General features: G+C 59.5%; 2 protein-coding genes across 2 annotated transcripts in view; both read right to left on the minus strand.

The window, feature by feature from the left end:
* Positions 1–8,833: 8,833 nt before the first annotated feature.
* On the minus strand, positions 8,834–12,773 carry C1QB (complement C1q B chain). Its single transcript, XM_024201782.1, has 3 exons — positions 12,647–12,773; positions 11,293–11,462; positions 8,834–10,768 (listed from the first exon to the last, which is right to left on the minus strand). The coding sequence occupies exons 2-3, from the start codon at positions 11,444–11,446 to the stop codon at positions 10,197–10,199; spliced, it is 726 nt and encodes a 241-aa protein (XP_024057550.1). The 5' UTR covers positions 11,447–11,462; positions 12,647–12,773; the 3' UTR covers positions 8,834–10,196.
* Positions 12,774–18,257: 5,484 nt separating this feature from the next.
* Positions 18,258–25,214, minus strand: part of LOC112107886 (collagen alpha-1(VII) chain) — an 8,741-nt gene continuing 1,784 nt past the window's right edge. The window contains exons 3-7 of the mRNA XM_024201781.2: positions 24,741–24,910; positions 23,765–24,329; positions 20,353–20,466; positions 19,277–19,464; positions 18,258–18,814 (exon numbers count right to left, since the gene is read on the minus strand). Of these exons, the coding sequence (XP_024057549.2) occupies positions 18,258–18,814; positions 19,277–19,464; positions 20,353–20,466; positions 23,765–24,329; positions 24,741–24,903 (1,587 nt within the window). The 5' untranslated portion in view covers positions 24,904–24,910. The remainder of the gene's footprint in view (positions 18,815–19,276; positions 19,465–20,352; positions 20,467–23,764; positions 24,330–24,740; positions 24,911–25,214) is intronic.

Genomic DNA, 25,214 nt, shown 5'->3' on the forward strand with positions numbered 1-25,214 from the left:
AATTCTCCTACTCAATAGAATTTGCGTGGTATAAAAGGAGAATCAGGTCCATTCAATGTAAAAGTAACCTAGAGTAGCTTTTCTGGATATAAATGTGTCACAGTTCTACTGGCCCATGTCTCTGGATCCACCAGAGGTAGTGGGAAATCTCCCTTCTCCAGGGTATATTATATAGTTCCCATGCTAGCCAGATGGGTTACAAGGTACTGGACTGATTCAGTCACCAGTGCGAGACTGAAATGGCCCATTCTAGGACTCGTGAGAGGGCAACGGAGGGGAGGAAGTGTCACGTTTGGAGAGAAGATGGCGTTTTGGTGGCAGGATGCTACTGGAGAAGGTTGATGTTCGATGCTGCACAGAACTTTGGAATCTGAGACTAAATCCCAGGAAAGCAGCTTCGTGCTCAGCATGCAGGGGAGGTGTCTAGAGGTGAATGCTGGGCATCACAATTACGTGTCAATCGATAGGGGAGCGGCCCAGGCCCAGCACTTCATTATGGGGAGGTGGTAAGTATCTCTGGGTCACCCTCCTGCCAGGTGCCAACGCCAGCACTGAGCCCTGGTTCCTGCTGCCTAAAGAGTCTTCTCAAAAATATACACAATTCTGGTTTGAGCCCCTGCCCAGAGCTGGACTCGTGTATCTGGCTCTGGCCTACCAGAGACCTAGAGCCGTCAGGCCAGGAGGGATCACCAGATCATCTAATCTGACCTCCCGCACTCCAGCGGCCACTAACCACTGTCCAGCCATCTTTGCACCAAGCCAACAGCCAGAATTAAGCCAAAGTTTGGCAGCCTGCAGGAGCCTAAGGTATTGATTTAAAATAAAGCTTCCCTGGTCCTCCCGGGGTGTTCTCCCTGACTCACCAACACCCAGGGTCCTCGGATCTTGGACCCCGAGGAGCTGTTATTTGGAGAAAATGGGAAATCAGTAAAAACACTATGAAAAGCCTGAGTATACACATTTGCAGGTAAGAAATCAAACAAACCAGATCAACTGGGCCATGGGAACATAGGACTGAAAGGGAGCTTTTGGATCATTGGGTCCAGTCCCAGCTAGCCTGGGTGACTCCGTCATGTAATCCCATTCATAAATGTATCAAGTTCCATCTTAAACCTCGTTAGGTGTTTGCTCCCACTGCTCTGATTGCTCCAGAACCTCCCGTCTCTGAGGTTAGGAACCTTATATTGATCAATCCGCTGCTGCCAGATAAATAATAAACCAAAGAACTGTCCTCCACAAACCCCACTCACAGGTCAGGTGAATCACAGTGCTAACCAAGGAGCATCCACTAGTCTACTCCCAGCCTGAGATCCATTCCACCAGTGCAGTGACTTGGTCCAGTTCACTGACTTCTGCTAACCCAGTGGGCCAGGGCATTGTGAAGTCTGCTCAGTGCAACTAGTCTGGTCAGCCCTTAGAATCATAGAATATCAGGGTTGGAAAGGACCTCAGGAGGTCATCTAGTCCAACCCCCTGCTCAAAGCAGGACCAATCCCCAACAAAATCATCCCAGCCAGGGCTTTGTCAAGTCTGACCTTAAAAACCTCTAAGGAAGGAGATTCCACCACCTCCCTAGGGAACCCATTCCAGTGCTTCACCACCCTCCTAGTGGTGTAATCAGCTCTGCTCCTGTTCCACCACTAACTCAGACCTGCACACGTACAGCCCTTAGGGAGAGCCTGTGTTCCCTGCATGGCACAGCTCATATTCACAACAGAGACTTTTCCCTTCGTTATTGGTGAAGCCTGAGTTTTGTTACACAAGCAAAGTCCATCATTCACAACGTCAGGGGAACCCCTCAGGCAGGGCACATCCTCCGCAGTTCCAACGCCCTTCTCTGAGTACAGCACGGATAATGCTCCATTATCCCATTTACACATCACAACATCAACAAACAGCAGTGTAAAGGGGCGCGACTCACCCCTGCGGCGCCTCCTGCTGGCATCCTAGGAATTAGCTCTTTTTCCAGCCTTGGAGCGCCCTCTGCAGGCCGACGTCTCGCTGCCACTGGGCCCCCCCATGTCCCTCCCAGACCCCAGTGCCCTGTTATCTGGGGTGCTGCCCCCTGGCAGTAACCCCTCACTCTCAGGGTCTCCCCTCCCCAGGGACCCCAACCCCCTAATCCCACCTTGCCTCAGCCGGTGGCTACTGCCAGTCAGCAATGAGCCCCTGCTCCCTGGGGCAGACTGCAGTATAAGAGCCAGTCATCACAGGCAAGGGTGTCTACCACCTCTACCACCCAGTACCTCAGGGGTGGGCCGAGGACCAGGCCCTGCAGCCTGGGGAGTCGCCAGCCTGGAGCTCCCCTGCTCCTCTGGCCTTTCCCTGGCCCTGCTTCACTCCCAGTACCCTTTCCCTAGCCAGCCAGGCCCTGCTCCCTCCAAGACTGGAGAGAGACTGCAAGTGCTAAGCTAGCAGCCCTTTTATAAGGACCTGCTGTGCTGTGTTTGGGGCGTGGCCCCAGCCGTGCCTGCTTTCCTAACCAGCCTGGGCTTTTCCTTACAGCCCCAGCCCTCTGCCAGGGCTGGCCTGAACCCTGTCAGGTAACCACCCTGCTACAGGCAGCCAAAACAGCAAAACCCAGGAGGTGGAAATATGGGTAAATAATATTATAATTCAGGTAAATGAAGCAGGTCAGAGCTGGCTTTTCCTCTTCTCCCCAGCAGAGGGAGCAGAGAACTCGGTCCCTCAGTTTTCTAGCCCTGAGGCTTCCATCTGTATTATTAAGGAAGGATCCTTGCAGTACTGCACATCTCACCCCTGTTCGCTGGGAGACCCTCCTGCCAGGGGCTGTTGGCAGCAAGCGGGGGGCAGGTTCAATGCCTAGAGGTTCTTTCTCAAAATACAACTACATGGCCTGAGCCCCCACCCGGAAACCAGGGAAACGGAATACCTCTGGCATGCTCGACGGGCAATAATTCCCCACTCGGAAGCACTGAATCCGTTGTATGAAACAAAGAAAACTTCATGGCAAGTGGGTGTGAGGGGGGACAGGGAATAAATGCGGGAAAGACAGTAATAATTAATCAGCGTGATCATTCACACAGATATGTGTGTGTCTATGACACTCCCCGGGTGTCTTGGCAACAGTCTTAAACCCAGTCCTGCCATCCCGGTGTAAGTGTCCAACAAGGTAACGTGTTCCCGCTTCCCTCTTCTTCCTCTTCTGCTGCACCTACCTTGGCTGTTTGTTGGCAGAGTCCGGCGCTCAGGTGGGTCTGTCTGCAGTCCCTAGGGAAGTGCTGCATCACCTGCATGCAACGTCTCCAGCGGGAAGGAAGTCAGTGGCCTAGGATTCTGATCTAAGTCCTTGCCACCAGCGATGTACCACCCAGCCGACAAGAGCCCCCTTTTCTACCCTGGCTTTGTGCAGGCTCTGCAAGCCAGCGTGCCAGACTGCAGGCTAGTTAGGGCGGCCCTCACCCCAGCCCCATTTGAGGCACCTCTCTCGTCTTTCATTACCTGACAGGGATAATAACATTTTTTAACCCCCAAACTCAAAACATAGCTGAATTTTGACCAAACTGTCCCATAAGAGCAGTACAAGTCAGGTGTGGCCATTCAGCCATCTCCCTCCTCTATGGGCCCCTGTCTGGCTGGAGCTGTCAAGCCGCTCAGAGCTGCTCTTCTCCCCTGTTCACCAGGAGCTGTCAACAGTGGGTCCCGGCGCTTCAGGCCACTGGGTCATATAATTGCTTAGGCCCCAATTCTGCAAAGGGGCTGCCTGCCCCTCAGAGTCCCTCTGACTTCAGGAGGCCTGCACACAGAGACAGCCATGCCGAAGGGTGCAACGTGCTAGCGCAGGACACAGTGGGGGCTCAAGGTACGTGGTGGAGAGCCCTGGGAGACCCACAGGACAGGGGGCTTACTACACTGCACTCCCCATCCCCACGCCACGGGCCTCCCTGCAACCTGGGGACCATAATCACAGATACTGATGCTGCCGGCTGACATTTCCATAGAGGGTCTCACCTGCATTGGTCTCAGTGCATTGTGCACAGGCAGGTGCCGAGCTCTCCATTAGAGGCGGGGAGCTGAGTCACCGGAGCACCCCCAGGGTCACACAGCGAGTCAGAACCCAGGCGGTCAGGACTGTGAAGCTGAAGCCTGCCCGGGAGGCTGAGCTACACCGCCAGAGAGACGGTGAGAGGGCAGGGAAGGTGGTGGGAGCTCCCCAGCCTCTGCCACGTGGCTCTTCTGCCCCTATGTGCCGCTCTAGCCTCGCACAGCTGATGGTGCAGTTACTTGACTCCCCAGGTGTTAGCACGCGGGCTCAGCAGGCCTGGCCAGTGTATGTGCTCACCCTGCTATTTCTCTCTTGACAATCCCCCAGCTCTGCCGCTGTCCCTCAATTCTGGTCCACATCTACCCCTAGGTTCTTCACACACACAGCTCTGCCAACTCCCCTCCGTCCCGCTCTGCGGGCGCCCTGATCCCCGTCTGCCTCCCCCACCCAGTGACGATGGCCCTCAGTCCCGACCTGCAGCTGCTGTGCCGGGCCTGGGCAGGCTGGGAGACGTGGGGTTGCTGCTCTGCTGTTCATTGATGTCCACTGGGACTGAGGAGGCTGCAGGTCGGGATGGAGGGGCAATGGGAGAGCTGTGTGTGAAGGCCCCCGGACTGGAACAGCAGGGGGGCTGTGGGTTGTGATGGAGGGGCATCAGCAGAGCCCTGGAATGCCAAGGTCATAGGGCAGAGCAAAGTGCATTGGCTGTGTGTGTCAGGGAGTGCTCACGCCGAACAGAAACCCACACCCTTTCGGAGGCGAAAGGTGCCTCCAGCAACTGTTGTTATTATCATAGGGCCCACCAGCCCCAGCCATGGGCCAGGCCCCCACTGTGCCAGGCATTGTACGGATACAAAGAGACAGTCCTTGCCCCAAAGAGCTGACAATCTGAACGTCAGCCAAGAGCCAAGAAATGGACACAAACAAACTGAGAGGCGAGTACAAGGCAACAGGGAGACAATGTTGGTCCACGGCCTCCTCACACCAGGCAGCCTAACCGTTGTCCAGGTTTTTGTAGGCATCACGGCAAAGGACAGTTTGAAGGAGGCTCATGAGGTGGCTTGGTGGCTACTTACGGGGAGCTCCTCCCAGACATGAGGGGCAGCACACGAAAAAGCACAAAGGTGCTCGTTTGAAAATTTAACAAGTGGGCGATGGGCGTTGGCATCATGGGCTGATGGGAGGTGGGAGTTGGCAACTTGATAGCGAATGAGAGATGATAGGTAGGTGGGGAAATGAAGGCAGCTATAAAAAATATTTAAAATAATATATAACAAATGGAAGAAAGGGTAAGATGATACTAATGAATATAAACCAGAAACTAGGAATTGTAGAGAAGTGATAAGGGAACCAAAGGAACACAAGGAGAAATCTAAGGCCAGTTGTAAGGACAATAAGAAGGGTGTTTTTTTTAAAAGTATATTAGGAACAATAAAGAATCTTAACAATGGTATTGATCCATTACTAGATGCAAAATAGTAGAATTATCAATAAGAATGAAGAAAAGGCAGAAGTGTTCAATAAATATTTCAGTTCTGTATTTGAGGAAAAAACAGATGATGTAGTCATGTCATATGATAACACTTTTCATTCTACTAATATGTCAAGAGGTTGTTAAACAGAAGCTACTGAAGTAAGACATTTTTAAATCAGCAGGTCCAGATAACTTGCATCCAAGAGTTTTAAAAGAGCTGGCTGACGAGCTCACTGGACCATTGATGTTGGTTTTCAATAAGTTTGAAAACACTGTGGAAGCTCCAGAAGACTGGAAGAAAGCTAATCTTGTGCCAATATTTTAAAAGGGATGACCTGGTAATATAGGCCTGTCAGTTTGGCATAGATCCCAAACAAGATACTAGGTCAGCTGATACAGAACTTGACTGATAAAGAATTAAAGGATGGTAATATAATTAATGCCAATCAATATGGCTTTATGGAAAGTAGATCCTGTCAAACAAACTTGATATCTTTTTTTGATGAGATTGGTCGATAAAGGTAATAGTGTTGATGTAATATACTTAGACTTCTGTAATAAAGTAGTTATTACTACCTCATTACAGAACTGGAAAGATATAAAATTAAAATGGTGCATATTAAATGGATTAAAAGCTGGCTAACTGATAGGTCTCAAAATGTAATTGTAAACAGACAATCACCATCAAAGGGATGTGTTTCTGGTGGAGTCCTACAGGGATTGGTTCTTGGCCCTGTGCTATTTAACATTTTTATCAGTGACCTGGACGAAAACACAATCATCAGTGATAAAGTTTGCAGATGGCACACAAGGGTATATGTGTCCCTGTGCTATCAGCTGTACTGGAGGGTATATCTGTACACAGGGCTGTGGGCTGTATTAGAGAGATATGTGTTCCTGTTGCTATCAGCTCTATTCGGGGGTATATGTTTCCCCGAGGCTGTTTGGTGCACTATGGGTTTATGCATCCCAGTTCTGTGGACTGTACTAGGGATATATGTGTTCTTCTGGGTATTGCTGTACTAGTGGTATATGTGTCCCCTGGGGCTGCTGGCTGTAGTTGGGATACATATGTTCCCAGGACTCTCAGCTGTAGTAGGGGTATGTGTTTTTGGGTGTGTTCGCTCTTAGGACTAAGAGGGACCGGACATCAATCCATGTTCTCCAAATCTTTCTGCACAAGTCTCTCATATTTCAAACTTGTAAGTAACAGCCAGGCAAGGCGTGTTAGTTTTATCTTTGTTTTCTCAACTTGTAAATGTTCCTTTTGCTAGAGGGTTTACCTCTGTTTGCTGTAACTTTGAACCTAAAGCTAGAGGGGGTTCCTCTGGGCTCTTTGAATCTGATTACCCTGTAAAGTTATTTTCCATCCTGATTTTACGGAGATGAATTTTACCTTTTCTTTAAATAAAATTCTTCTTTTAAGAACCTGATTGATTTTTCATTGTTTTAAGATCCAAGGGTTTGGATCTGTGTTCCCCAGGACTAATTGGTGAGGGGATTACCAAGCCTTCCCAGGGAAAGGGGCGTAGGGGCTTGGGGGGATATTTCTCAAGCCTACCCAGGAAAAGGGATGTAAGGGCTTGGGGGGATATTTTGGGGGAAGAGGAACTCCAAGTGGTCCTTTCCCTGTTTCTTGGTAAAGCACTTGGTGGTGGCAGAGTATTAAAATTTAACTGAAGCTGGTAGAAATAAGCATAGGGGGTCTTTCATGTGGGTCCCCACATCTGTACCCCAGAGTGGGGAGGGAACCTTGCCAGTGTCCCCAGGCTGTCAGCTGTACTAGGGTATATGTGTCCCTGGGCTGTCAGGTTTCCTAGGGCCAGTGGCTTGTTGCTTTGGCCTAGATGAGGATGCATGTGGCCAGCTCTGAACCCCACCTTTGGATCTGAGTGGTCTCTGGGAGTAGATGCTGTTTCCCCAGTGCTCAGAGTCTCCCCTGGGTGCCCCATGAAGGATCCCCTAGGGAGGGCAGACGGGAGCCCTGAGGACTCTGGCGGGCTGTGTTTGATTGCTGGACACAGGCACTGGGCAGAGTTTCACACTGAGAGATGCTGTCACACCCCTGGGGGCCCGCGGGGAGCCATGTGGCTGGAGCTCTGCTTAGGGGTGTATTGTGTGAGTACAAAGATCCCGTTCTTGCCACTCTACAGAGCTCCAGGCACTTGTGAGCATTCCTCAGCACAGCTTCCCAACCCTTCTCTTCTCCATTTTACAGACACTGAGTGGGGCAGGGACTTGCCCATGGTCACCCAGACAGTCAGTGGCGGAGGCAGGAACAGACCCAGTTTCCTGACGCCCCATGCTCAGCCTGAATCCCCGTGTGATCGTTGACACTGATGGAAGCGGCTGTGCAATACTGCCTGGCTGATGGGACGACACTGCACGCTCCCACTGCACTCCTTTTGCCCTGGTGTAAATCAGGCCCGTGGGGCCAGGCAGGGCTGACCTTAGCCACAGGTGATCTCCCAAAGGAGGGGGGCCATGTCTGGGGGTGTGTTTCCGTAACACCAGGGCAGAATGAACAAGGGGAGGAAGGGGAGGAGTCTCCCGAAGCGTCTGAGCAGCGCCAGGGCCTTTAACCCCTGCACCACCTGCTCCTGCTGGGCATGCCGGTGCCTGGAGTCCACACCCTGGCGCCTGTACCAGACGTGCCAGATGCACCTGTACCAGATGTGCCAGATGCACCCCAGCCCCTCCACAGCTCCAGACATGTGATGAGAGTATCCATCAGCTCCACACAGAGCCAGCAATGGGCAGCACCCAGCACTCTACCATCCCCCACAGTCATGCAGCACCCAGCTTCCTACCATCCCCCACAGCCATGCAGCACCCAGCACCCTACCATCCCCCCACAGCCATGCAGCACCCAGCACCCAGCTCCCTACCAACCCCCCACAGCCACGCAGCACCCAGCACCCTACCATCCCCCCACAGCCATGCTGCACCCAGCACCCTACCACCCCCCACAGCCATGCAGCACCCAGCTCCCTACCAACCCCCCACAGCCACGCAGCACCCAGCACCCTACCATCCCCCACAGCCATGCAGCACCCAGCACCCAGCTCCCTACCAACCCCCCCAGCCACGCAGCATCCAGCACCCTACCATCCCCCACAGCCACGCAGCACCCAGCACTCTCCCACCCCCCACAGCCACGCAGCACTCAGAATGTTCCCAGCACTAAGAGCTCTGCAGCCTTAGCTCTTGCTGGCTGGCTGGGAGCAGCCCCTGCTGTGTTTGCTGAGCCCCGTGCTGGTGGCTGGCCAGGACTTCCCCTCCCTCGCTGGGCTGCCCCAGACCACCCCAGTGGCACTGGCAGGCTATTTGTTAATTAAAACAGAACAGCAAAATCAATAGCAGACATCAAGTTTATTGGCTCTCTGCTCTGCGGGGCCCGGCTGAGGGCTCAGGCCTGGCGAGCACTAGCCCCAAGGGACAGCAAGCAGCCGCTGGCGGAGAAGGCAGGTATCTGGAGTGGGGCTGGCTAGGATGCAGGTGTCCTCGCTGGAGGTCTCCTCCCTGCCACAGGCTGCAGCAGGGCAGCCGCAGGGTGTCAGGCTCTGGCTGGTCCAGCAGCTCCAGGTGGGTCAGAAAGGAGAGTGCAGATCTCGGATTGCTCCTGACAGATCATCTCCCTGGAGCTGGGGCTGGGGCCTTTGGCCTGACCCTTCGGCCCCACAGCAGACCAGAGCGGCTCACAGCCGGGCATCCCCCTGGGAGAGGATGGCGGGCACTTCCACTGCACCCAATGTTTGTCTATCGGGGCGGGGCTGGGCTCCCACGATTCTCCGGCATGAGACTCCCCACTGCTGTGACAGGGACCCCCGCTTGGCTGGGACTCCCCGGGCCAACCATCGCTCTGAGCCGTGCTGTGGGGGGTGGTGCTTTGCTCATTTGAAAGGGCTTGTGCCCCCCTCCCCCGGCAAGCAGAAGCTATGTGAAAGCTATGGGCTGGGAGAGGAGGGGGCTGGTCCCGCGGGAGAGAGGTGGGACTCCCTGAGCAGGAGGGCAGCTGGGGGAGGAGCGTCGTCCTGGCCCAGAGGCGCCCCAGGCCCAAGACAAGGATGTGGCGCCCCCGGGCCCCCAAAATCTGTCCACCGAGGGGACATTTATTCATCTGAAGGTCCATGAGGAGTAAAGCTCGGCCTGCTCTGACACACTGGATGGGGCTGGAGTCCAGGGGCATCCCTGCTCCGCACAGCTCCTTGGCCCCAACCACAGAGGAGACATGTTGCCCATTTTTGCCCTCCTGGGGTTCTGGCCCCTGGGCTCAGGTGCTGCTGAGCTCGGGGGTCCTTCGGTGGCAGTGACGTACTAGACCCTGGGGCAAGGGGCTCTTGGTGGTGCCAGTGGGAGCTGGCACTGTGTGCCAGGCACTGAGGAAGTGCAGCCTCGGGATCCACAGGCGATTGCCAGGGATTCAGGGACACAGAACGGGCCTCCCGGGGCCGGGCCTCCCTTGTTGTGGGTTCTCTGCTGGGTAGGGCTGAAGCTGGCGCTGCACCAGGGGTGGGACGGGCAGCACCGAGGCAGCTGTGTGTGGGGGAAGTGCCACGGGCCCGTGCCCTGAGCGGTAGCCGGCCCTGCTGCTGGGGAAAGCACTTCATGTATCAACGGGCTGCAGCGTGGAAGCTTGTGCCAGCGTGTTGCACTCGGGAGTGACATGCGGGGAGCACACGGGAGAGTGGGTGCTGGGGTGGTGTCCACAGGCTGCTAGGCGTCGGGGAAGAGCAGGAACCCCGAGAAGATGCTATCAGCCCCTTCGATCCCCACCAGGGAATTCTTCTCAGTGGGCTCCAGCCACACGGACTCCTCTGCCTGCATCCGCAGCACCACTCCCCCGGTGGTGACCTGATAGACGTTGTGCACGTAGTCGCAGAAGGTCACCACCTTCTCCCCCTTCATGCCCTCGCCCTTCTTGATGTTGATGCACAAGTTGCCCCTGGAGGTGGCGTGGTAGGTGAAGTAGTAGAGCCCCGGGATCTTGCAGGTGAACCGGCCGTACCTGTTCTCGTAGTGCCCGTTCTCATTGGTGATGATGCGGTCGAAGCGGATGGGCTGCTCCCGGCGCGGCAGCATGCTAATGGTCCTGGCAGCTGAGAATGCAGATTTGAGGGTGGTCTTGAAGTCCCCAGATTCACCCACTGGCCCAGGAGGACCCGGGGGGCCCGGAGAGCCCTTGGAGCCGACAGGGCCTTTGGGGCCGACTTTCCCGGGGTGTCCGGGGCTCCCCGGCTCTCCTTTCTCCCCCAGCTCCATGTCATCCTCCACCCGCCCTGGGGGACCTAGGGAACAAGAAAAGAAGACTCATGAGTGGAAGGCTCACAGGGCTCTGTTGTCGTTCCTCATCTTATCGCTGGCAGGTTCATCGCTTCGCTGCTGAGCCCAGAGCGCAGCGTCGGATGTTCCACCAAAGTCATGCGACCAGCTCAGGGCCGGGGGACGATGAAGCCCTCCTCCAGTCTTTCTGTGCCGGAAAGTCCTCCACCCACGGCACAGGGACACTGGTGCCAGCTGAGACCCCTGCCCCTCGCACGGGGACACTGGTGCCAGCTGAGACCCCCCCACCCCTCGCACGGGGACACCTGTGGCTGGCTGGTTCCTGCATTAGAAAGGTGCAAACTATTTGCTTCCAGCAATGCATCCTCCTGGCTGATAGCAGCAAGGGCCAGGCTGTCTGGACAGGCACTAACAGCTAACCCTGGGAATTGTGCTTTACCCCGAAAGGGCCTTTGGGGGGTTGCAGTCATCCCGATAGCACCACTCTCGCCAGAGCTCGGCCTGCTCCCAGCTCCCACCTCCTTCTTACCTTTCTGTCCCTTCAGGCCATCCAGTCCATCTTTGCCATTGGAGCCCGGCTGTCCTGGTACGCCCGGAATGCCCGGGATGGCGGCGTAGCCCTGGCAGCTGTTCGCGCTGGCCAGGGGGACCACAGCCAGGCAGAGCAGCACGGCCCACAGCATCGTGTTGGCACCAGCGCTGGGGAGAGCAGAGAGATGCAGCACAGCTCACAGGGGTGATGGGCTGTTGACCGGCAAGTGGGCTGGGCTGGGGGCTGGGGAGCAGGCTGCCAGGAACAGTGCGGCCCTGGGGCACCGTGCCATGGGGACATTCCGCCAGTACTGGGGACAGCGGAGGGGCAAAGTCCACGACAGGACCTGCTCCAAGGAAAAGCGGCAGGCCAAGTCCTCCCCGTGACACCCCATTCTCTTTGATGGAGCTGCCCTTGGATGAGTGGGGAGAGACTGCCCCCCGGATGGCACATCTCCTCACCTCCCCAGATGAGAACAGCCTCAAGGCTCAGGCACCGGCGGCCCAGTCCCCAAGTTGCAGGGACAGCGCAGGCTCCAACCCCGCGCCCAGCTGCAGGGGTTGCACAGGGGAGAAGAGAGGAGCAGCAAAGCCTTCGGTGTTTACAGAGCTTCTGTGGAAGGGACAGGGAGAGCGGCATGCGCTGCTCTCATGTGCACACCCCACCCAGCTCCGGTCAAATCCTGTCCCAGCTCCCACTGCTCCGAGATCCCGCCGGCGCCACCGGCTGCAAGGAAGAGCTGAATTCCCCAACCAGCCACAGATCCAAAACATTCGGGGCCAAACCCTGCTCTGAAAACCATCTGGTCTCCAGGGCTTTGTCCTGCTGTGGGGCTTCTCCCCTGGAGCCTGTTCCACACGCTAAGGGGCCGTCTCATCAGGCACTGAGCTGAACTGCCAGCATCCCTCCAGTTCTCCCTCCCTGGCCTGTCCGAGCCATTTGTGACCGGGACTTGCCCACTGGACACACTGGACAGGAATTACTTCAGGGCAGGTCTCCGGCCTGGGTCATTCAGGTCAGACTAGATGATCACAGTGGTCCTAGCGGGCCTTGGAATCTCGGAATCTCCTGGTCCGACAGCCCAAGAGCCCAGCACCGTCTAAGCCAGACACAAAACTGCAACATCAGGAGCTGCTTCGCGGCAAGGTTAGCTTGGCAGGGAACGCATGGCTGGGGCAGGGAGCTCGGGGCAGGGCATGCCCCACAGCTCAGAGCGGAGTCTGCTCTGGAGCCCAGAGGGAGCCGGGTGCAGAGCCCCGGCAGCCCCTTAGGGACACGGCTCTGTCCAAGCGCCCGGCTCGTTCGTGGCTGTTAAGGAATCGGGCGCCCGTGGCACCGTGCGGGCTCTTACCTTGCAGCGTCCTGCAGCAGCGAGCGGGGACGAGGCCGGGCGCGTCTCAGTCCAGCTTGGCAGTGACCCTGCGGAGGGAAAGCAGAAGTTTGCGTGAGCAGAGAGAGGCTGGGCAAGGAGAGGAACTGGCCACATCCCTTTTTTATCGTTGGCTCTGGCCCTTCTGCACACTGGCACTTTCACATCCCCCGCCGCCCCGCTCCGACCTGACCTCAGGCTCTTTCTGCAGGCTCAGCAGGACCCCCCGGTGCCTGAGCCCTGCAGGGAGCCTGGGTGTGGCTGGGCCGGAGCCTCTGGCTATCGGCCGCTCTCGGCCTGAGCCCCAGAAAGTGCCGCGCTCAGTGGGTCTGTTCTCACTGGGGTACGTGTCCTCACCTGCCCTTATAGGGAACTCCCCAAGAGTGTGCCTCCAGAGGCTGCTAAGATCCAACTCTACCCGGCCCTGCTCTGAGTCCCCCCTCTGAAAACCCGGAGCAGCCGGGGCAGTCTCTGCGTTTTCACCCTGGTGACAGAGAGCTGGTTTGGGGGCATTGTGGGAATGAGGGTCACTCATGGGCACCCAGCCCTTTGCCCTGCGGCTGCACATGAAGGTGTCATTAACTTCCTGTTGGCATTGTGCAGACAGAGCCGCCCCCCCCGCCCCCGGTCAAAGAAAACACTCCAGTGGGTGTCCGTGGGGCGAGGATCTGGCCCCACCCATTGGTGCTGCTGGGACCCACTCGCCCGGGCCAGACGAGACATGGGCTGGGAGACGTGATGGTGCTCAGGTCCCAGGGCTGCACTTACCTGCTTCCAAGGGTCCATGTGAGTGTGAGGGCGCCGGAGCAGCTGTAACGCCCCCCTCGCCAGCCCGCCAGCTCCCTTGGATCCCCGGCGCTGCCCGGCCTACCTAGACTCCCCCCTCCCCCCCACGCCTCCTTGAGCCAGCCCCCGTGTTCCAGGGAATCACCTGAGCCGATGCTGAGGCAAAGAAGCAGCTCGCAGGGGGGCGAATGGAAGTGCCACCCCCCCGTTTAACTCACCTCCGTCTGGCTCCTCAGCATGGCAGTGCTGCAGGTTCGCCTCCTTTGGGGAGTGTGTGTGTGCAAAGGTCTAAGGGGGCCAGCCACGCCCATCACCTCTGCGTCTGGCCCCTGACTGTGCTGGATGCTGTCCCCTGGCCAGAGCGCCTTCCTTGCTCAGCGGGCTGGGCACCCAGCACAGAGACACTCACCGCCTGGCAAAGCCTCATGCCCATCGCTAAAACCCACCCTCCCTCCCTCCCTCCCGCGTTTCCCAGCCTCTGGGCATGCGGCTAATGGAACAGGAGCCCGGCGGGGCTGGGGGTCACAGACCATCGAGGGGCTGCCATGTTCCAGTGAGACTGTGCTGTGGGGAGGAAAGGAACCCGGATTCCCTGTCCCTTGGGACTCTAGCCACCACATCCGGCTGCTCCTTTCTGTTAGGATTCGGCTCTCTAAGATCGCCCGTGCGTGACAGGCGAGCCGGAGGGCTTGTGGGGCCCTGTCCATGCCTGGAGTCAATGCAATAGTCACGCCTCCTCCAGTTGCACGCTGTACAGACTATCCCAGAGAACCCCAGCCAGAGCAGGCCTGGAGCTTGGTAGCACCAGGCACATTTCTTAAAATCGATTCCACCTGCCCTTGCTCCTTGCTGAGTCTCTGCCTCGTTGGCCACACTCAGCCCTGCTCCAGGCACATGCACTCCCCAGCCTCCTGAGGCCGGTTCTGCTCACGCCAGGCTGGGATTTGGCCTGGGCTGTCCATGCAGTGGGGAGGGATAGCTCAGTGGTTTGAGCATTGGCCTGCTAAACCCAGGGTTGTGAGTTCAATCCTTGAGGGGGCCACTTAGGGATCTGGGGCAAAAATCTGTCTGGGGATTGGTCCTGCTTTGAGCAGGGGGTTGGACTAGATGATCTCCTAAGGTTCCTTCCAACCCTAATCTTCTGTGACTGTTGTGTCACGAAGGGCCATGGGTGTGGGATAGGCTCCCCTGCCCTAGGGGGAGCTCTCGGTCAAGAGGATTTTGAGCCGAAGGGGCTCCTTGGAAAGTCCCTGCTCTGCAGATATTTGGCTTGATTCACTGGCAGAGTTTGTAAGTGCTTTGAACCAGCGAGTGGCACATGCAGATCCCCGGGGAGGTCCTATTGTGGGTGCAGCAGGGAATGCTCAGGTGTCCATTCTTCTGTGAACTCAACCCTGCCCAGGAATTCCTGAGCCAGCCTCTTGCATGGGGGCAGGTACTAGCCACTCGGACAATCAGCTCGTGGTATTCAACAACACTGGAGCCCTGTGTTGGAACCTGGGGGAGTTTTTTGCCTCCTCCAGCAAGAGAACTAAGAAGAGCTGGGCTGTAATTGTAACTAGAGAGACTGCTGAAAGATGGGCACTGGCTGGCTTAGGCCTCTGAGGGTGTGTCTACACTGCAATGAGCCGCTCACAGGGCTTGGGGCAAGGGGCTGTTAATTGCAGTTTAGACATTCGGGCTCAGGCTGCAGCGTGGGCTCTAGGACCCTGTGAGATGGGGGGGGGGGTTCCCCAAACGTCTTCATCACAATTAAACAGCCCCTTAGCCAGAGCCCTGCGAGCCCGTCAGCTGGCACGGGCCAGCGCAGGTATTAACTGCAGTGCAGACAGACCCTGAGTGACCCGTGCTCAGGGTCCAGCCGCCCGGCTGAGCTGCAGCTAGCTCTGCAGTATCTGCACGGGACACATGGGGAGACCGGCACCCCCCCAGAGATGTGCAGTGACTAGCTCAAGGGCTCAGTGGGCGTCTCCAGACTCCCAGGCACTTGCTCTAGCACGCTCCAGAGTCTAGCGGTGCTGTCCTGGGCCCCGGCGTGGCCTCGGGGGGCAGCGGGGACGGTCGCCAGGAGACAGACTGCGCCGGGGTGGTGGCTGAGCAGCAGGACAAACTGCCCCCGTCTGACTGGTTCTGCTGGTCTGAGCCAGTTCCCTGGTACACGGACTTTGGCCTGACGTGTCTCTGAAACAGCCAGGTGGACGCGGGCATGTGCTTCTGCAAGTGCTAGTAACCAAACAGGCATCCTGGGACCTGGGGTTCCTCGGCTCCTCCAGGCCGTATGGGAAACCCGGGATTAGATCGAGCTACCCCCCGAGGGGTAGGCTCCCTGGAGAGCCAGGCAGGCACTGCAGGGTCTTTGTCAGTGGCTGAGGGCACAGGGCGCAGCCAAGGCTTTGGAGTGGCGTATTTCCTGCCGGCTTCTGGTTCGGGGGCTCCTGCTGTGTCACCAGCACCGTCTCCCAGGCAGCTCAGGGCTACGGGAGCTGCCAGGCTTGGCCTGGCCCGGCCCAGGACGGGGACGTCTCTGCCTGCACGCTGGCTCCTGTCTTGGGTCTGACTCCGCGTCCCTCCCCCAGCTGCTTGGCTCGGAGGCCAGAGCAGAACAGTCACTGGGGGCGACTCTTCCCTGCATCCAAGGGAGGGCTTGGGGCAGGTGCAGTTGGTGCAGTTTGGCTCACACACGGCACTATCCTGCCAGGCGCTGGGCACCACTCCTGGGGCGGGGGGGGGGGTCTGCCTTGCAGGAGATGCGCAAGGATCAGCCCCTTGTGTCTGTGCGTCAAAGGGAAGCTTTGGAGCTGTACAGACCCACTCCTAGACTCCATGGCATCCCCCAGCTCCTTCTGACATTCAGTGCCTCTGAGCTGGCCTCAGAGAGGCTCCAAGGATCCTAATCTCGTCTGACAATCCCTGTGTCCGTGGCGGGAACAGGACAGTTACACTTTATGACGATGGCTCGGCGCAGTGCTGGGGGGCCCAGCAGCTTCGCCCATGAAGTCTCGGAAGCCTTGAGGTGAGGCACCAAGACCCGGGACATCAATGTGGGGCCAACCCACAAGGCCGGGAGGGAGGAATGGGACACAGGAGTTCCCAGGCCATTTCCGTGTGGATGAGGCCCGGCTGTGTGCTGTGCCCTTGGAGTGCCTGGGTGCCGGGGCCAGGGTGTGCCAGGCGCCAAGGCCAGGGGCATACTGGCATGGTGTGTGTTTGCCAGGGAGCTGGGCTGGGGCAAGGCCAATTCGGGATGCATTTGGCCCTACGGCTGTGACTCACCTGCACCCTTGTGCCAGCAGAGGGAGAATCCATCCAGGGTCGGGAGAGGGGGCAGGCACTGTTCCCCAGGGCCCCACGGGAAGGGCAGCTTAACTTGCAGTCAGAGCCAGACTGGTACCCAGAGGCCATCTAGAGAAGGGGCTGAACCAGCCCATTGCCTGGGAGGGCTGAGACCCCAGAGAGGGAGATGGAGCCTGGGCCTGTGGGTAGGAATGGGAAACAGGCCCCCTCCTCCCCCGCTTCACTCCATGGGGCAGAGGGAGCCCAGCACAGCCCTGCTCTGAAACAAAATCCCCTTCCCCACCTGCGCCCAGCCGCCCACCACGGGGTGCGCACCCCGCCCGGGCAATGGAGGCCTGGCTGGGCATTTGTGGCGTTCGTTGCCTGGCTCCTGTAACCAGTGCTATAGAAATACCTCACATGCACACACACACATCCACATCCACATGCACGCTCACCCACACGCACGCACGCACACACACATCCACACGCATGCACACACACGTGCACATCCACATCCAGAGGTGCATGCATGCACACACACGCACACACACAGGTGCACACACACACACACACATCCACACGCATGCAGACACACAGCCACACGTATGCACACACATCCACATCCACGCACACACACATCCACACGCAAGCACACACACATCCACATCCACACGCATGCACACACATCCACATCCACACGCACGCACACACACATCCACACGCATGCACACACACACACATCCACATCCACACACATGCGCACATCCACATCTGCACGCATGTACACACACACGCGCACACACACAGGTGCACAAACACTCGCACACACACAGGTGCACACATCTACATGCATGCACACGCACACACACTCACACGTGCACACACACACAGAGGTTTCTGATACGCTGCGCGGTGTGGGTAGAACATGAGACATCAGGCCCCGTGCCACAGAGTGGGGATTTATTGACGTTTTCGACAGAAGCTCATGGCCAAGTTCCCTTTCCAGATTTTCTGGGATGAGCCCGTCCCTGGCGCGACTCGCTGGGGGCAGTGGGGAGACCCAGGGCTGGCTTTGGCCCTCTGGGTGTGAGCAGCGTGAAGCAGCGGGGGTTACTGCATGCAGCAGCCAGACCCTGTACTGTGTAGAGAGCGCAGAGTGGCTGGGGAGAGCGGGGACAGTGGGGCCACCGTGGTTCTCGCCAGGCAGGGATGCAGCCAGACAACCCCCTCCCTTACACTTGGTGACTCTGTCTCAAAAACACATGTGAAAAACCGCTCAGCCCCGGTTAATTTTTGGTTGGAGTCTGGGTGGCTACGGGGGCCCGACAGGGACAGGACTGCAGCCAACAGGCCCTGCCCCAGCCCTAGCCAAGCTGATACAAGCAGAGGCCCTGTGCAGAGCGCCCCGGGCGTGCCATTCCCTTGTGCCCCACTGTGAGGCGCTGCGATGCAGGGAGAGAGCCAGCGTGCATGTTAGAGGGCAGAGAGAGGCTGGGATCAGCCGGCGCGTGCCAGAGCTGGCCTGGCCTGCCTAGTCTGGGAAGAGCAGGAAGCCGGAAAAGACGCTGTCGGAGCCAGCGATGCCCACCATGCCGTTGTAATCGTTGACTGCCAGCCAGAGCTGGTCCCCGGCGTCCATGCGCACCAGGACGCCCCCGGAGCTGACCTGCTTGCTGTTGGACATGTGGTCGCAGAAGCTGGCCACCTTCTGCCGGTTCTTGTACATGTTGACGCAGAGGTTGGCAGTCTGGGAGGTGTGGAAGATGAAGTAGTAGAGGCCGGGCACGCGGCACGTGAACTTGCCCGAGGTGATGTTGTAGTCCTGGTTGAGGTTGGTGATGGCGTGGTTGAACACCACAGGGGCGTTCTTGTCCGGGTACTGCCCGGTCCGCCTCGCTACTGAGAAGGCTGACTGGTGCTTCTGCTTGTAATTGCCGGGCATGCCGGGCCCTCCAGGCTGGCCTTGCTTGCCCGGCTCTCCCCGGGTGCCAGGGGGACCCATGGGACCAGTTTTTCCTGGCAGGCCGGGGCTGCCGGGGTCTCCTTCCTCCCCCTTGGGCCCTCGGGTTCCAGGAATGGCCGGAATGCCTGTGGGGTTCCAGGGAGTGTCCGTCAGGGTGGATCCAGTGGCTCAGTGCATTGGGAAGGGACAGCTGGCAGCCCCTCCCTGCCCCCCTGCCTTGGTGGCTGAGCGGCCGTGACCCCAGCCTAGCCTGGCTGTGTGGACAAGTCCTCTCCCCCCCACTCCACATCTGCAAAGGGTTGGTATCCCTGAGCCAGCCCCCAGGGCTCTGCTGCTGAGCCGGCAACTGGGCCTGTGTCTGCACTCCTGCAGGAAAGGCGCCGGAGAAGGGCAGCTGATTCCCTGTGTTGGGATCAGGCCGTGGGGCCGTGTCCTCTCCTCTCCCTCTGTGCTTTCCCACCTGTCCGCCCCAGGACACAGCCGGCACTAATTCTCTATCTTCTGGGCACTATGGGCCTTGGGGAGCCCTCCGGTGACACCTCTCCAATGCCCCCTCTCTTGACAAGCTTCTATTAGAGGGCACCTACCTGGTTCGCCTTTGACTCCTTTCATCCCATCTCTGCCATCCTTGCCAGGCATGCCAGGCGTGCCAGGCAGCCCAGGGGTCCCATAGCAGCTGTGGGAAGCACTGCCTGTCACGGAGGTCTCCAGCGCCAGGAGGAGAAGGGCTAGGCCCAGGCCCACTGGTTCCCAGACGTTCTTGACCATCATTGTCCTACCACGAGTGGAAATGCGGAGAGTGTTGAGGGTTCCTGCCCTGTCGCCGTGGGCACAGCAGAGGCCCCTTGCTGCCAGGCCAAACAGCAGCATCTCCACCCAGTGACAGACCGCGGGTTACTTTGACCCTCGCTCTTACCAGGAGCCACCCTCCCTCGGCTCGCCATGCCCACCCGCTCCCGCCTCCTGGGCACAGCCTGTCCCCTCGGCAGCCTGCATGGATCCGGAACGCTGCCTGACAGGCTTCGCCAGCCTGAGCCCAGAGCCCATCCAGAGAGCCAGGGCAGCGTCTCCCTCCCCACCCTCGTGGGCAGCCTCTCTCCTTTCCGGCAGCCCTTCCCGCTCCCTGCTCTGAGCATAGGTCAGGAATGGCCCTGCTGTTGGTGCATAGACAGAGCTGCCTGGCCCTGGTTTGCCTGTCACTGGTGCTGGCTGCGGCCCACAGCACAGCTGGGTTGCTGGAGGAAGGTCCATTCTGGGGTTCCCTGGCGCTGGCACAGGGACAGCCCGGCTCCAGGGCATTGTCCTATTCCCAGGATCCCTGGCGCTGCGCTGCTCGGGGGGCAGCTCTGCCTTTCCGCAATCTGTCCCTGCTCTGCCCACCGTGGCTGCCCCACACCAGTGCACCTGCTGGCCCATGGCTCTGCCCTCCAGCCTAGCAGGGGCTCTTAGACCCAGAAGTCCAGCAGAGAGTTAGTGAAAACCCTTACGCGGAGTGACCTACCAGTGGCCAGGAGCAGGCTACTGGGGTATCCCTGCTGTGAGCCCACCAGCCAGCCCTTCCACAGCCACACGTCAGCTCCTATGGCCACAGGGCCCACAGGACAGTGACACGGGCCTAGCCGCTTCGCCAATGTTCTGCGACTGCCCCCCACCAGCCCCTTACCTCTCTGGGGCCGGGCGCTGGCTCCCGCGCTCTCCGAAGGGCTCTGCTGTGGTGGGGCTGCTGGCTGGCTTGTCAGAGCTCTGGCTGCGACACCAGCCAGGAGGAAGTTGGTGGCTGAAGGAGGCCAGGACAGGCCTCTTGGAAAGACCAGCCCCCTTGCCGGGACCCTGGCCAAGTTTCACATCCCTGTCCTGGGCATTTCTTCTGAGCAAGCGTTTTCCACAGTGCCGGGCAGCGCTAAATGCCGCGCCAGCACTCCCCACCTCGCCACGGGCCTGGCCACCAAGGGGGCAGGGCAGGAAGGACCAGACCGAGGGGTGCCTGGCCCAGCAGCGGGACCAGGGGCCGTGCGCAGTGGTCACGGCTGATCCAGAGGCAGATGCACACCTCCCTCAGGGCACTGCCCCTCCGCTCACCTTCTCGCTTTCTTCCCCTTCCCCCGCGACTGAAGTGTCGGACCGCAGAGGACCATGCTGGGGGTTCCCCCACAGTGGCGCGATGTCATCCCAGTGCCCGGGGCACCTGCTCAGAATCCTGTGACCTCCGACACTTGCCCATCAGTGGGGGGATGAGGGTTAGTGCTGAGTCTGTGTCATCCCCATCTCCTGGCACATGTCACGGCCCGTTCCCAGCCTCGCACCGGGCACCCTGGCCAGCCCGGCCCTCCCCTCAGCCCCCTGGGTGCCAGCGTAAATGATTGAATTGGTGGGGGGTCGCGGCCAATACCCGCATCACTCCTGCTTCCTTCTACTGAAGAATGTTTTTGGATCAGTGAAGGGCTCGTGGCACACACCGGGAATCCGGGAACCAGCCCCCAGGAAGGGGTCCTGGCACTGTGGCACATACCCGGAAATCAGCCCCCAGGGAGGGGTCCTGGCGCCATGGCCGATACCCGGGTATCACCCCTCTGGGCAGTGCCCCAGGGCCCAGGTGTTAGCTCACTAGCTGCATCAACAGAAGTCTTTTTCAAGGCTGAGCTGGTCGAGCCGTCCGTCCGTCCGTCTGTCCATCGTGTTCCAGGAGCGCAGGCCCCTGGACGAGGCGCTGGTTCCCATGAGGAGAGCACAGCGCCCCCCGGTGTGAGTGAGCAGTGCTCTTTCCCCTCTCCCTTCCTCTGTCACTGTGGGCAGGGTGCTAAGGGCAGAGGCAGCCCCCAGGAGGAATCCAGGCTGACCCCCAGGAGTGTCCAGTGCGTGCTCCCTGAAGTACCAGCTCTGCCCTCTGCGAGGGGCACATGCCCTCTGCCCCTGCCTGCTTTGCTTGCTGTGTGTGGGGGGAGGGTAATGCCCCGGGGCCCTACCAGAGGGCAGCGCCCATGCTCCCTGCAGCATTACGCCTGTCTCCCCTCCCCCTTTTCCCGTGATGGCAGAGCCCTCCTTCCCACCCGCAATCCAGGGCCCAGGAGCGCCACAGGGCAGCCCACCGTGCAGGAGTCCTGGGACTGAGCCTGCAGCCTGGCCCGAGCCGGGTGAACCCATTTCTCACGTGCACTAGGATCAGGGCCCTGGGTGCTGGGTGTTGGGCAAACCAATGGGCTGCTGGCCTCATTCCGATTTAGGAAGAAAAAAGTGTCACTCTCCCAGAGACTCTTCTCCCGGCCCCATCGCTCCTTGTCACGCCCAGACGCCCAGGGCCGAGTGGGTCACAGAATCTGGACGCCCACTGGCTCTGGGGGGTCCCTCCCGCTCAGGACAGACTGAGGCGTGCGGCTGCTGCCCGTGCTGCACCTGCTATGTAGCTGCAGCGTATCTGGGTCAGCCAGGTGAGTCCCTGTCCCCGGGTGCAGGGTGGAAAGCTGCCCGCCCAGGCATCGCTCTCAGTACTGACAGATCGGAAACACTCCGGCCTCGTTGGCTCCCTCAGCCTCCCCATGGCTTGGAGCCTGAACTCGCTGGACAGCACTGGGATGGGGGAGCTGGAGCCAAAGGCAGCCTCTGCAAAGGCTGGGGAGTTCAAATCCTGCGGGGGTCTTTCCTGGGAGACGCCAGCCCGTTGTGCTCTGGGCCTGTGCTGTTCCTGGCTCCGAGGGGGCCCGGACACTGACCGTTTGCTGGAAGATGTGAACGAGAAAGAAAACCATGGGAATGAGCGAGGGAAAGAAAGGGTTTATTTGTCTGTGCTGATTGGAAGGGGGTGAAAGCCAGGGGTGGCCTTCAGCCAGCTCCGGATTTGCAATGGTTAGTACAGCGCGAGCCACAACCGACAGCGATTTCCTATCAGGGAATACAGGGGCCACAGCGGGGGAATGACACTGGTGACAACTGATCTCCTTCGGCAGGGAGACGAGAACCAGCATGGCAGGAAGATCTGAGCCCCTGGGACCGGGGCACTGTCTGCGACTGCTGCTTGGACGGAGCACAGAGTGTGACCGCTCTCCTCGGCCTGGGGGACACGGTCCGTGCCGAATGGCAGCGCCTGGCCGGGAAGGTGGGGGACCCTGCCTGGAGTGGGCACTATGGTTCTTTAGGCAGCGTGCGGGCTGTTGACGATGGAATGGACCTGACTGGAAGGCGAGATGATGCTTCCCAGGGCGTGAGCTGGGGTTCCAGGCCAGGCACAGCCTATCTACCCCCCATACTCCCAGACACTGCCCCCTCGGTGCCACACGCCACATCCTGGTCCCCAGGGCAGCTCTCTCAAGGCCGTACGCTAGCAAAGGGCACGTTACAGGGATGCAGGCCCAGGGCAGAGGGGTGCCAGCAGGGCAGGGTCACTGTGGGAGGCTTTGGCCTTTTGCGGACAGATCTCGTCTAAGGCCTGGGCTGCGGCGTCATGGCCATGGGCCCAGAGGAAGGAGCCCCCCCCCCCCCGTCTGAGGAGCCCCACACTGGGTCCTGGGAGGTAGGCCCCCCCTGCGAGTGACCCGGGAAGTCCAGATGCCATCCCATGAGTGGGGCCAGGCCCCCGCCAGCCCAGGGGACAGGTGGGGATTCCCGGTCTGTTTGGCAGGCTGGGAGCGCGCTCGTCCCACAATGCCCAGAACCAGCCTGCGATGGCACAGGCTGCCCGGGGCAGGCACTTAGGGCCCCATCCTGGTCCCATCAAAGCCAAGGGGAGCCCTGCGGGAGCAGGATCTGGGCCGTGACGCCTGGCCAGGGGCTATATCCCCTACACTCGGGGAACTGGACACAAATTATCTCTATACAGGCCCTGGGAAGCTCAGTAGCAGGCTCCCACCCCTGCCTGGCACACCGGGCACCCAGCCTCAGTGGCACGGAGGCGGGCGTGTGCAGCCGCAGCGCTCTCCCGAGCGGTTGGGTGAGGAAAGGCTGGGTCTGCACACACTGGCTGGCCTGTGGCCCCCCCAGGACCTGCGTGCACCCCCGTCAGGGCTCTCGCAGGCCAGCGGGCGAAGCGGTGGGGGCTCGGAGAGGCAGGGGCCGCCTTGCTGTAGCTGGCTGAGGGGTGTCACTAAGTCTCAGGGAAGAGCAGGAAGCCGCTGAAGACGCTGTCGGCCTCGGTGCCGTCGTACACCCTGTTGCCTTGGCGGGGGTCGCTCTCGAGCCAGACCTGGTCGTACGTGGCCAGCTGGAGCACGCCGCTCCCCGAGTTCACCTGCAGGATGCCGCGGCTGTTGCTGTCGCAGACGCCCAACTCCTTTGTCTCGTTGCGGACGAGGCTGAGGCAGAGGTTCCCGCTGGAGATCACCTGGAAGACGAAGTAGTAGACGCCGGGCACCTGGCAGGTGAACCGGCCCGTCTCGGCGTTGTAGCCGCTGTCCTGGTTGGTGATGAGGTTGTTAAAGACCACGACGTTCCCTCTGGCGGGGGGGTTCTTCCTGGAGGCCGAGAAGGCGGGCCGGTGCTGATCCTTGATATTGCCAGCCTGGCCTTTGGCTCCCTTCTGTCCCGGCTGCCCTGGGAGCCCGGGGGGACCATTTGGCCCCCTGTAGCCCTGGTTCCCAGGCATGCCAGGAGGTCCAGGTTCCCCTTCATCCCCTTTGGGTCCCCGGATCCCCGACCTTCTTCCTGGTAACCCTGGAAGAGAGGAACAGGCCGCGGTTGACGGAACCTGGGCCCAAGCGTTGTTGGCCAGAGCCTGTCTCCATCCCTTGCACTGGGCCAGCGCCCGACTCCCTCCCCTCCGCCAAGCCAGCCTGGGTCAGCGCCCGGCTCCCTCCCCTCCGCCGAGCCACCTGGGCCAGCGCCCGACTCCCTCCCCTCTGCCGAGCCAGCCGGGGCCAGCGCCCGACTCCCTCCCCTCCGCTGGGCCAGCGCCCAGCTCCCTCCCCTCCCCCGAGCCAGCCTGGGCCAGCACCTGGCTCCATCCCTTCCACTGAGCCAGCCAAGGCTGGGTTGGAACTGGTGCCGTAGAGACGATACCCAGCACAATCCAGCCCTCCCTGTGTTCTCAGCCCTGGGAGCTACAGCTTCCCTCTCCCACCTTACCTGGCTCGCCTGTGTCGCCTTTCTGCCCTGGCCTCCCGCTGAGGCCCGGTACTCCAGGGTAGCCGTCTTTGCCGGGCGGTGCTTGGCACACGTTCTCCTGAGTTACTGCCATGCCCAGGATCATGGCCAGGGTGCTGGCTGCCAGCCAGAATCTGCCAGCCATTCTACCTCTGCAAGCACATGGGCCCCACAGTGTGAGCCGTGCCTGGGACAGTCCCACAATTGCTCCCCGCTGCAGGAGTCACCCCCCACAAAGGGCACAATTCCAGCCAGGGACAACAGCCACTTCCCTACAGACCCCTGCCTGGACGGAGGAGATTCCCCAACCCAACTACACACAGCTGCGGATGGGGAGCGTGCCCCTCAGCCTCACACTCACACAAACACACACTCACTCACTCTGATTGGGTGGGAGTGCCCCCTCAGTCACACACACACACACACACACACACACACACACACACACACACACAC

The sequence above is a fragment of the Terrapene carolina genome, unplaced genomic scaffold (genome assembly GCF_002925995.2).
Source record: "Terrapene carolina triunguis isolate 2854851 unplaced genomic scaffold, T_m_triunguis-2.0 Scaffold714, whole genome shotgun sequence".
NCBI lineage: Eukaryota > Metazoa > Chordata > Testudines > Emydidae > Terrapene > Terrapene triunguis.

Bases quoted from the DNA above. Each gene is read 5' to 3' on its own strand.
- C1QB (XM_024201782.1), bottom strand. From the start codon at position 11,446: ATGCTGTGGGCCGTGCTGCTCTGCCTGGCTGTGGTCCCCCTGGCCAGC. The intron at 10,769-11,292 runs GTAAGAAGGAGG...CTTGTTCCCTAG, and splicing joins TGGCCTGAAGGGACAGAAAG to GTCCCCCAGGGCGGGTGGAG.